At 42.0% G+C, this 12,900-nt stretch overlaps 1 protein-coding gene across 2 annotated transcripts in view; it reads left to right on the forward strand.

Annotated features, from left to right (window-relative positions):
- ccni (cyclin I) overlaps positions 1–12,900 on the forward strand; it is a 48,573-nt gene that overhangs the window by 14,610 nt on the left and 21,063 nt on the right. For both annotated transcript variants that reach the window (XM_072253061.1, XM_072253060.1), the window contains exon 2: positions 8,966–9,122. In XM_072253061.1, the coding sequence (XP_072109162.1) occupies positions 9,009–9,122 (114 nt within the window). In that variant the 5' untranslated portion in view covers positions 8,966–9,008. The remainder of the gene's footprint in view (positions 1–8,965; positions 9,123–12,900) is intronic.

A 12,900-nucleotide genomic window follows, 5' to 3' on the forward strand; every position in this document is an offset into this window, starting at 1 on the left:
AGATGTGCTGGGTGCATCCCGGCTACCATTGCATTCTTCGCGGATCGGTATCGGTCGGCAGCCCGGAGGGTGGGGGCCACTGCACCGCCCCAACCTCCGACGACTCAGCCTAACACATCATCATCAGTGTGCTCTGCGCTGTCTTCCTGATTCCTATAAGTGATGCTACACTGTACATACATTATTTCTACTTTATACAGGCTGTGTATTTTTATGTGTTATTTGGTATGATTTGGCAGCTTCATAGCTTAAAGGTTACTGGAGAGAGGGTTTCTGCAGAGAGCGCTTGCGCCGTGTGTCTGCCGAGAGCACTTGCGCGTGTTTTTGCCAACAGCGCTTGTGTGAGATTTTTGCTACGGAGAACAGTGCAGGAAATGATTATAGAGAAGTATTTCTACTTTATATAGGCTGTGTATTTATCATACCATTCCTGCTTTTACTATTTATTACTGTTATTTTAGGTTTTATGTGTTATTTGGCATGATTTGGTAGGTTATTTTTGGGTCTGCGAACGCTCACAAATTTTTCCCATGTAAATAAATGGTAAATACTTCTTCACTTTACGACATTCTGGCTAACAAACCGTTTCATAGGAACGCTCCACCTTCGGATGGCGGGGGAAGCCTGTATCAAGATTTTTATTTTTTGCTTTATGCAGTGTTTTTTTAAAATTTTTCATTAACTTGTGAGATCATTTCTCAGAATTGTTTGTGATGTGACCTGCACATCGCCTGGGAACATTCCCAGCGCTGTGTGGGATTTTCCATTTCTGATGTCAAGAAATTTTTGGATTTTGGAATTTCGGATAAGGAGTACTCAGTCTGTATTTTTCCTATGATACCATGGGCTCTTATTTTGTTTGCACTCTCATGTGCAGCACCTTGTCAGAGGCCTTTTGAAAATCCAAATGAACAACGTGCACTAACTCTCCTTTATCTATCCTGCCTGTTATTTCCACAACTAGTTCCAACAGATCTGTCAGGCAAGATTTCCCCTTAAGGAAACTATGCTGACATTAGCCTATTATGTATCTCCAAGCACCATGAAACCTCATCTTTAAAAAAAAATGGACTATAACATTTTGCCTACCACTGAAGTCAGGCTAACCGATTTATATTTTTGTCTTTTGTCTCCCTCCTTTCTTAAAGTGTGAAGTGACATCTGCAATTTTCCACTCTTCTGGAACCTTTCCAGAAACTTGATTCTTAGAAGATCACTTCACTAATGCTTGCACATTCTCTTCAGCTGCCTCTTTCAGAACCCTGGTGTGTGGGCCATCTGGTCCAGGTGACTTATCTACCTTCAGGTCTTTCAGTTTGCCAAGCACGCACTTCTGCTCCCTGACACTCTTGAACTTCTGGCATCTGCTGGTGACTTCCACAGTGAAGACTGACGCAAAGTGCTTATTCCATTCACCCTCTGTTTCTCTGTCTTTCCCACCTCCCCCCTTACTACCTCCACAGTGACATTTCCAGCAGTCTGATGTCCACTCTTGCCTTTATATATCTGAAAAAACTTTTGGTATCCTCTTTTATATTATTGGCTAGCTCACCTTCATATTTAATCATTATTGATTTTTTTTTTAAGTTGCCATTTGTTGATTTTTTTCAAACTTCCCCATTCTCGTAACTTCCCATTTTTACTATATATTATCTTGTCTTTTGTTTACTTTACTTTACTTTATTGTCGCCAAACAATTGATACTAGAGCGTACAATCATCACAGCGATATTTGATTCTGCGCTTCGTGCTCCCTGGATTACAAATCAATAGTAAATATTAAAAATTTAAATTATAAATCATAAATAGAAAAGAGAAAGTCAGGTAGTGCAAAAAAAAAACAGGAGGCGGGTCTGGATATTTGGAGGGTACGGCCCAGATCCAGGTAGGATCTGTTCAGCAGTCTTATCACAGTTGGAAAGAAGCTGTTCCCAAATCTGGCCGTACGAGTCTTCAAGCTCCTGAGCCTTCTCCCCGAGGGAAGAGGGACGAAAAGTGTGTTGGGTGGGTCATGTCCTTTATTATCCTGGTTTTCATGCTAACTTTTACTTCCCTTGTCAGCCACGATTGCATGAACCTCTAGAATTCTCTCAAGGTACAGGGTGAATCCCTTCCTCACTCTTCCTTCAGTTAGTCCTGACGAAGGGTCTCGGCCTGAAACGTCGACTGCACCTCTTCCTACAGACGTTGCCTGGCCTGCTGCGTTCACCAGCAACTTTGATGTGTGTTGCTTGAATTTCCAGCATCTGCAGAATTCCTGTTGTTTGCGTTTAATTTCACTACTGCGAAGCCTCTTCCGGTGATGCCTACACCGAAGAAGTTTAGATCCTGTCTTTGACGGGAGTTCAGTGAAACCATCTCTCACTGCTCCCCATCTGTAATTTCTTCGGCTCTTCAACTTTTCGACCACATTTTGACTCAGACTCGCTATCACAGCCATATATCCTTTCTTGGAACGTGCCTCCGTCGCCAACTTACTCCAGTTGGCTTTAGGATTCGTTTCCAAGCCTCTCAATTTGGACCTTCTGAGGATGCCAGGTACTCACATTTTATTGACTCTGCCTCTCGCTGCTTCTCCCGTCAAGCTCTGAAGGCGACTCTCTCTGCCATGAGGAGGTACTTGGTGTCCCTATCCCAGACCCTTCCACACCTTCGGGACACTTTCTTCGCCGTCTGTAATGGTCCTACCCGTTATTTCATCCTCCGTCGGATTCACGCCTGCAATCGCCGTTTTTTTGACTTTGTCATGTTAGGCAAAGATCGCAAGATCCTACATCTACGGACTCCAGAGCCTGCCGGCCCCGACGCTAGCAGGCACGAACTTCAGACTGCGGTCCCTGCCATTGATCTCACCGGCTCCAACACCTCATGGCATATTCAAAACCCGGACTCCAGCAACGACTGTGGACACCTTCACAGCAATTGTGCAACCACCACCTGCGACTCCAGCCTTGAACTCCAGGCCGGGTCTTTATGTGCTGCTATTGTGACTTCCGTCTCCCCTTCCCCCACCACCACTCCGCAGCCCCGTCTCCCTCAGGTTCCACCGTCAACTCCTGGGCCCTCAGAGGCTCCATCTTCCTCTCACCCCAACCCTCCCCTCTCCATTGACACACCCAGCCTCCCCCCTCCCGCCTCCGATCCCAGCTCTCATGCATGCCGGGTCTTTACCATCCCCTCCGACCTTCAACTGTTGGAGGCAGAACGCTCTGTTCTCAGTAAGGGCCTCACGTTTGTCCCCCTTTGCCCACACCTCAGCGAGTTCCGTGTTCGCCACGATGCGGAACTTTTCTTCCGCCGTCTTCGTCTCCGAGCCTACTTCTTCGGCAAGGACTCTTCCACCCCCACCGATGACCCCTTCTCCCGTCTTCAACCCTCCTCTTCTTCATGGACACCCCGCTCTGGTCTTCTGTCTGCTCTGGATCTCTTTATCGCTAATTGCCGACGGGACATCAACCGTCTCGACTTCACTGCACCTTGTCCCCATTCCAACCTCACTCCTTCGGAACGCTCTGCTCTCCACTCCCTCCGCACTAATCCTAACCTTATTATTAAACCCGCCGATAAGGGGGATGCTGTTGTAGTCTGGCGTACTGACCTCTACCTTGCCGAGGCACAGCGACAACTCGCGGATACCTCCTCTTATTTACCCCTCGATCGTGACCCCACTAAGGAGCACCAGGCCATTGTCTCCCACACCATCACCAACTTTATCCACTCAGGGGATCTCCCATCCACTGCTACCAACCTTATAGTTCCCATACCCCGCACTTCCCGTTTCTACCTCCTACCCAAGATCCACAAACCTGCCTGTCCTGGCCGACTTATTGTCTCAGCTTGCTCCTGCCCCACCGAACTCGTTTCTGCATACCTCGACACGGTTTTATCACCCCTTGTTCAATCCCTTCCGACCTATGTTCGTGACACTTCTCACACTCTTAAACTTTTCGATGATTTTAAGTTCCCTGGCCCCCACCGCTTTATTTTCACCATGGATATCCAGTCCTTATATACTTCCATCCCCCATCAGGAAAGTCTCAAAGCTCTACGCATTTTGGATTCCAGACCTAATCAGTTCCCCTCTACCACCACTCTGCTCCATCTAGCGGAATTAGTCCTTACTCTTAATAATTTCTCCTTTGGCTCCTCCCACTTCCTCCAAACTAAAGGTGTAGCTATGGGCACCTGTATGGGCCCTAGCTATGCCTGCCTTTTTGTTGGGTTTGTGGAACAATCTATGTTCCGTGCCTATTCTGGTATCTGTCCCCCACTTTCCCTTCGCTACATCGACGACTGCATTGGCGCTGCTTCCTGCACGCATGCAGAACTCGTTGACTTTATTAACTTTGCCTCCAACTTTCACCCTGCCCTCAAGTTTACCTGGTCCATTTCCGACACCTCCCTCCCCTTTCTAGATCTTTCTGTCTCTGTCTCTGGAGCCTACTGACTCTCACAGCTATCTGGACTATTCCTCTTCTCACCCTGTCTCTTGCAAAAATGCCATCCCCTTCTCGCAATTCCTCCGTCTCCGCCGCATCTGCTCTCAGGATGAGGCTTTTCATTCTAGGACGAGGGAGATGTCTTCCTTTTTTAAAGAAAGGGGCTTCCCTTCCTCCACTATCAACTCTGCTCTTAAACGCATCTCCCCCATTTCACGTACATCTGCTCTCACTCCGTCCTCCCACCACCCCACTAGGAATAGGGTTCCCCTGGTCCTCACCTACCACCGCACCAGCCTCCGGGTCCAACATATTATTCTCCGTAACTTCCGCCACCTCCAACGGGATCCCACCACTAAGCACATCTTTCCCTCCCCCCCCCCCTTTGTGCATTCCACAGGGATCGCTCCCTACGCAACTCCCTTGTCCATTCGTCCCCCCCATCCCTCCCCACTGATCTCCCTCCTGGTACTTATCCGTGTAAGCGGAACAAGTGCTACACATGCCCTTACACTTCCTCCCTTACCACCATTCAGGGCCCCAGACAGTCCTTCCAGGTGAGGCAACACTTCACCTGTAAGTCGACTGGGGTGATATACTGCGTCTGGTGCTCCCGATGTGGCCTTTTATATATTGGCGAGACCCGACGCAGACTGGGAGACCGCTTTGCTGAACATCTACGCTCTGTCCGCCAGAGAAAGCAGGATCTCCCAGGGGTCACACATTTTAATTCCACATTCCGTTCCCATTCTGACATGTCTATCCATGGCCTCCTCTACTGTAAAGATGAAGCCCCATTCAGGTTGGAGGAACAACACCTTATATTCCGTCTGGGTAGCTTCCAACCTGATGGCATGAACATCGACTTCTCTAACTTCCGCTAAGGCCCCACCTCCCCCTCGTACCCCATCTGTTACTTATTTTTATGCACACATTCTTTCTCTCACTCTCCTTTTTCTCCCTCTGTCCCTCTGAATATACCTCTTGCCCATCCTCTGGGTCCCACCCCGTCTTTCTTCCCGGACCTCCTGTCCCATGATCCTCTCGTATCCCCTTTTGCCTATCACCTGTCCAGCTCTTGCCTCTATCCCTCCCCCTCCTGTCTTCTCCTATCAGTTTGGATCTCCCCCTCCCCCTCCAACTTTCAAATCCCTTACTCACTCTTCCTTCAGTTAGTCCTGACGAAGGGTCTCGGCCTGAAACGTCGACTGCACCTCTTCCTACAGATGCTGCCTGGCCTGCTGCGTTCACCAGCAACTTTGATGTGTGTTGCTTGAATTTCCAGCAGCTGCAGAATTCCTGTTGTTTAGGGTGAGTTATATTATGATCACTGCCACCTAAGGGGTTTTTAATCTTAAGTTCCTAATCAAATCTTGTTCATTGCACAACATCGAATCGAGAATTACCTTTTCCCTAGTGGAGTCGTTCACAAGCAGCTCTTAAAAGAAAAACGTAGGCGTTCTACAAATTCCTTGATCCTTCTCTTGGGATCCAGCATGTTGAAGTCCTCCCTGACTACCGTAACATTGCCCTTTTTACATTCTTTTTCTATCTGCTGTTTAATTTGTACCCCACATCCTGGCTATTGTGGATTCAAAGATTTCATATTTTCTGATCCTATGTAATTTATTAAGGATTTGAGTTCATTCTTAGGATAAAGCCTCTCTGTCCTGTGCCCACCTGCCTGTCTTTGGATATTGTGTACCTTTGAATGTTAAGCTCCCAGCTGTGATCTTCTTTCAACCACAACTCTGTAATGCGCACAACGTCATCCCTGCCAATTTCTAACTGCTCTTGTTGTTGTATAGTTTTGAATTTGACTGACACATGGTGCAGACACACAAGAATTTATATTATGGGTATAGCCAAAATATTTCTGCTGTAGAATGTATTTGAAAAAATGGTTGGATTTTTTGTGACAGAACTCTAGAGGTGCATATTGTTTACTTTGCAGTTTTGCCAAAATTTAAAGTGCTTCATCAACAATGTACTAAAACAGTATTTAAAATGGATGGGAACGATAATTAAATCCATTGGGCATTTTTGTGATTACCATTTGTGTTCTATTTAAGTCGGGTATTTTCCATGAAGTTCAGCAGTCATCTCTGAAGACTCGTGGGATTTGAAAACTGAATAGCTCAAGCAGTTTAGGAATATGATTTATATAAGTCTTTCAGTCTTTATTTCAATACTGGCCATGGCACATTATTTATTTATTATTGCCATTGATGCATGTGAGTTGTACCATGGTGTCAAGCATTGAAAACTTTACATCGCTAGCATCATGTGCTGACTTTTATCTGATTTAGAACTGTGCTCATCAGCTTAGTGAATACAATACCCAAATGCAGTCTAGATGTCTATCATTATCTTTAGACTATTCAACTCACTCATACTCATTTGATGTTTTTAAACTTGTTCAGTCAGGTTCTCTTGTTTAGTAAGTGGCCCCTTTTTAATCTAAAGCTCTTATGGGTATTATATTTAATTGCTGAAAAACTTAGTGATGTCCTCTAGGCATCTGATTGCAATTACTGATATCTTTATCACGTGATTAACACATTGAATGAATTATTTCTCCAACAGCAGCTCTTAGCACACTCAGTCACTGTTAAGAATGTTTGTAATAAATCTAATTAATACTTAACTTGCTAGTTCTTAGAAACTTTGGTTAGCACCACCAACTTTAAGTTGGGAGCATGAACTTTTTGAACAGCGATGTAAACGCACCGTAGTTGGTGGAGAAAATTATTATGAGAATCCTTGTTTAGTTAGTATAATGAGTGCTTGAGGCTTTGACTTGACTATTTTCTATTTCTGTGAAATATTTTGTTTTTCCTTTTTTTTTGGTTTTAGAATTTCAAGCAAGGAGGATTGCAAAATGTTTTTCTTGTTTAGTAAGTTTGAGCTTATTGAAGGAGAAAGTTTACTCCAATAGTAAAAATGCCCTTTACAATCCTTCCAGCTCAGAAGGTCTATATGGTTGATAAAAAACAGCAGATAATACACATTTTATTACCATATCCTGGAATATAGCCAGATTCCCAGCATAAGGCTACATTCATTCCATAATTGTTATTTATGATAAAGGATGACAGAGCATTCACATGTGAAACATTCATTTTGAACATTCATTGGAAACATACAAGAGATTTGCATCTGAATGTTTACTGTTGTAGTTGTCTGCTTTTCCATTGTGCTGGTGGAGATTTGCCCTACATTTCATATGCTGAAGATTTAATAATACCAGAAGGTGAGATTGTGGAGTGAAATATTAATTCTGAAGGGTATAATAGTATCTGTGACTATTTGCTTCACTGAAAATAGAAATTATGGCTAAAAATAATACTGCTTTTATTCCAATATATCAATGTTAAGATGTTTTATTTGTCTATTTTTTGTTATCCACCTGATATTTTTAGATCAAATTTTCAGTCTTCTATTTAACTAACAGAGTGATTTCCAGATGTTTGTATCAAACTTTGACAAAGGTTTAATGGAATATTTTTCAATGCAGCATGCATCTTTAACAGTTTGCTTGAATTGGTCATGCTTCTGGGCTTTATCAATTCTCTGTGACCAGGATTTTAGAAAAAAGTTTCCAGCTCTACTTATTTGTAAAAAAAAAATCATAAAGCACTCTGCATGAAGATGACTTACAATAAAAGAGACAAATCATGTAACTCTTATGTATCTTTAATTTCTGTTTGCCATGTTTTTTTGCAGTGTTCTGTACTTCCCTCATCTCTCATGGTGATGCTGTTTTACTGGGTTATTGATGGAGAGGTCTAGATGAAAACTGTATATAAACTTGTGTACCTTGCCTAAATATTTTCCATATGAACCTAGATGTACTTCAGTGGTGTGTTTGATGCTGAACACCATCACACTGCTCCTATTCTTAACTTGTATCAACATTTTTTGGCAGCATTCAGTGGGGCAATTAGGAGAGTGATCCTGGTATGAATTTTCTTTAATCTTCTCTCCCCTCTTGCACAAAGCATGCATGGTAGGATGACAGTAACAAACTACTGTCAGGGAGATTGGAACTTTGGTGCTGGCACACGTGTGCAGAAATCGCAAACTTCATAAAGCTTGGACTGCTGGTACTTCCTGGGGAAAAACTAAGTCATTTTGCTACCTTATCCCATCAGTTTATTAACTTGTACTAGTTTTAACTAGATGTCTTTAAATGAAAAACACAAGGAATTCTGAGGATGCTGGAAATCTTGAGCAAAATGCAACGAAGTGGAGGAACTCAGTATCTATGGAAGGGAATTAACAGTCAATGCTTCGGGCCAACATTTTGAGTTCTCCAGCACTGCCTGTGTGTGTTTAAATGAAAACCAGCTTTCCGGCAGATTGTAAGCACCAAATTTTGGAATACAGGATATTTTTGTGAATTTATTTGTTTCGGCAGCAATATGGTTATAAATGAGGAAGACTATAATATTTTTATAATGGGTAACTGGTTTAGTCTTCTAACAGAATTGTTCTGGTACTGATATAATTAATTTTGATTTGCAGGTAGCTGTATCCATTTGGGAGGCTGGCATATCCAAGGGGTGTTATGAAGTTTTCAGGACCCTTGGAGAGTCAGAGGCTGCCCATCCTTTTGGAGAGGGCAGTCTCTAGGGAAGCACAGATGTGGAAGGTGTATGTGCCAAAATATCTAACCAATCAGGTAAATATTTCACTACATCAGTCCAATTGTCTGAACAATAAGATTCTAAATATATGTTCAGTTAAATAAACATGGATATGTTCAAAGGGTGTAAGTAGTTAATCTCTATGCAATTGATCTTAATTAGTGTATTTTATCTGTGTTCAATGTAAAAACCACTTCCCATAAAAAAAAGTGTTTTCTGAGGAGGGCTTGTTAATTGTAAAATACAATATATGCAAGAAATTTGTACTGAGGGGTATCATTTAGAAACATAGAAACATGGAAAATAGGTGCAGGAGTAGGTCATGCGGCCCTTCGAGCCTGCACCGCCATTTATTATGATCATGGCTGATCATCCAACTCAAAACCCCGCCCCAGCCTTCCCTCCATACCCCCTGACCCCCTTAGCCACAAGGGCCATATCTAACTCCCTCTTAAATATAGCCAATGAACTGGCCTCAACTGTTTCCTGTGGCAGAGAATTCCACAGATTCACCACTCTCTGTATGAAGAAGTTTTTCCTAATCTCGGTCCTAAAAGGCTTCCCCTCTATCCTCAAACTGTGACCCCTCGTTCTGGACTTCCCCAACATCGGGAACAATCTTCCTGCATCTAGCCTGTCCAATCCCTTTAGGATCTTATACGTTTCAATCAGATCCCCCCTCAATCTTCTAAATTCGAACGAATTTCTTAAATTATATTAGTAAACATTACTAACAGTAATGTTTGTGTGTCTTTAATTTCTGCAATAGTTATCTTGATTTTTCTGAGGAAATGATTCTGTGATATATATGAGCTCAGCAAATTGCTGCTTTGCATGCACCTCTTGGTTATCTTTCTAAAAAGTTGCATTGAATTTCACCCTTCAGGGCACAAGTTTGTGGCCAAGTTAATTTTATGTTGAAGACATCTGTAGTTTCCAGTATTCACCAGACCTAAACTAGGTGAAGGCTGTATTCTGTCTGTCGCATATCAATCAAGTGTACAGTACTGCGCAAAAGTATTAAGCACATACATATATCATGAGCATTTACACAATGCTGTATTTGCCAATGTGGAGCAGACAGTGAGCTTGTTTATCTGGCGGGAGCAAAGGATTTGGGAAAGGTGAGGGCGGAGTGCCACAGGATGGGATTGGGACAGGTGGCAAAGGAGAGCCAGAGGCATTGTGCAGACACACCCAGCCCTGAAACAGTAGGCAAGGTCATTTGATTCCAAACAATTGGTTTATTGATTATTGCAGAATGTTTCTCTAGTGCTTCCCTCTCCTTCCCCTTTTCCCAGCTGTGATTCCTCTCTCCCTGCTTCCCATTCTCAGTCTACATTAGAGACCCTTATCAGAATCACTCACACTTGTTTTTTTTTGCAGCAGCAGTGAAGTGAGATACATAAAATCACCTCAGTACTGTGCAAAGATCTTTGGTACCCTAGGTATGTATGTATATGTGCCAAAGACTTGTGCACAGTACTGTACATTAAATAAGATTTGATTTATGGAAGTAGAACCAGTTGGAAAGTATTACTTGTAAGAATTGTAAGTTGATATATAATATCAGAAGTTTAGGTCAAATGTTTTTAGTTGTTTATGGAATAGTAATGACATTTTTGAGAAAAGATAAAGGTTAGTATTGAAAAGCAAAGAACTTTGATACTGGAAATCTGAGAGACATACAAAGTGCTGGTGATATACAACCGTTCTTTCTGGCATTTAAAATGTTGTAGTCAGAATTGATGTCTTTGGCACTTTCTACAGATATATAAACTTTATGTTGTAGTAAGTCTTTTTCTAGATCTGTGTGCATAGATATTCCTGTTTAATAGTGTAAATGACTTTTCCACCAGGTATTTTAATGTGAGGTATTATATGTTCAAGATGAGGAATGAAATACTAACAACATATACTCAGGATGCTATTACAGTAATTTTTTCTGATTACTTTTTGTAAACTTTCTAGTTTCTTTTGCAAGCTATTTTTGTGAAATTATTTAGAATTAAATCATTTGAGAAATATAACTTGTCATTTTTATTTCTATTTTTGGTTTGCGTACTTGTTTTAAAGCAAAATATAATCTTCCAAGTATTGATAAAATGTATCAAAGTAAGAATCCGCAGTTAATAGAAATCTGAAAGAAAAATAAAATGTGGAGATGTAGTATTTTTGGAGTGAGAGAGAGTCAACATAGAGATGAAATAGAGGAGATGAAGCGAGAGCAAAAAGCAAAGTCATTAAATGATGAAAGGTATATTAGTGCAAGGTAATAATACTATAGGTATAAATGCAGACTCTTTATTGGAAGATGACACAGAAACGTAGAAAGAATAAAATCAGAATATGCCAGAAATACTCATCAAGTAAGGCTGCATGTGTGTAGAGAGAAGTGGTTAACATTTCAGGTTAATGACGCTTCATCAAAACTGAGAAGTTAGAAATCAAGGTGTTAAAAGTTGCAAAGAAAGATGATGGTGTAGAGCCCAAAGTGAATTTCTTCACTTTGATCTGATCTGTTGCATATTTTCAGCATTTTCTGTATACACTTTGGATTTTCAGCAACTGAAGTTTTATGGCAGAAATATGGTGTCTCAGCTAGTAAAGAGCTTTTGGCACATTGGCTCTCATAAATTAGAATATTGTACAGAAGTAAGGATGTTATGTGAAGTTATATAAGGCATTAGTGAGGCCAAATTTGGAGTATTGGAGTCTGTGGCTACTTTATTAAGTACACTTGCTCATTAAAGAAGATATCCAATCAACGAATCACGTGGCTGCAACTCAGTGTGTAAAAGCATGTAGACATGGTCAAAGGGTTCAGTTGTTCTGACCAAACATCAGAATGGGGAAGAAATGTGATCTAAGTGAATTTGATCGTGAAATGATTGTTGGTGCCAGATGGGGTTATTTGAGTATTTCAGGAACCGCTGATCTTCTAGAATTTTCACGCTCAACAGTCAGGAAAATCCCAGGAGACAATTTACAGGAATAGTGCGAAAAATAAGAAAACATCCAGTCGGTAGTTCCATGGGCAAAAATGCCTTGTTAATAAGAAAGTTCAGAGGAGAATGGCCAGGCTGGTTCAAGCTTGACAGGAAAGTGTCAGTAACTCAAATAGCCACGCATTACAACAGTGATGTACTGAAGAGCATCTCTGAACATACAACACTTAGAACCTTGAAGTGAATTGGCTACCGCAACAGAGGACCACTCCGGGTTCCACTCCCGAAAGACTAAAGTGGCTACTGAGTGTAGAACATAGAACAGTACAGCACAATATAGGTCCTTTGGGCCATGATGATGTGATGACCCTTTAACCTACTCCAAGATCAATTGAACCTCTCCCTCTCATATAGCCCTCCATTCTTCTTTCATCAATGTACTTATCTTTAAGAGTTTCTTAAATATCCCTAATGTATCTGCCTCTACAACTATCCCTGGGAGCATGTTCCATGCACCTATCACTCTCTGTGTTTTGAAGAAAAAAACTACCTTCAACATCGCCCCTCTATACTTTCCTCTCAGCACCCTAAAGTTATGCCATTTTGTATTAGCCATGTCAGCTCTGGGAGAATGACTGGCTGTCCACTTGATCTATCCCTCTATCTAGTTACCTGTCATCCTCTTAAAAGGGAAAACCTGTGGCTGGCTCAACCTATCCTAATAAGACATGTTTTCTAATCCAGGCATCATCCTGGTAAATCTCCTCTGCACTCATCTCTAAATCTTCTACATCCTATAATGAGGGAACCAGAACAATGCAATATTCCAAGTGTGGTCTAACCAGAGTTTTATAGGGCTGGAACA

This window comes from Mobula birostris, chromosome 3 (assembly GCF_030028105.1).
Source record: "Mobula birostris isolate sMobBir1 chromosome 3, sMobBir1.hap1, whole genome shotgun sequence".
NCBI classification, from domain to species: Eukaryota; Metazoa; Chordata; class Chondrichthyes; order Myliobatiformes; family Myliobatidae; genus Mobula; species Mobula birostris.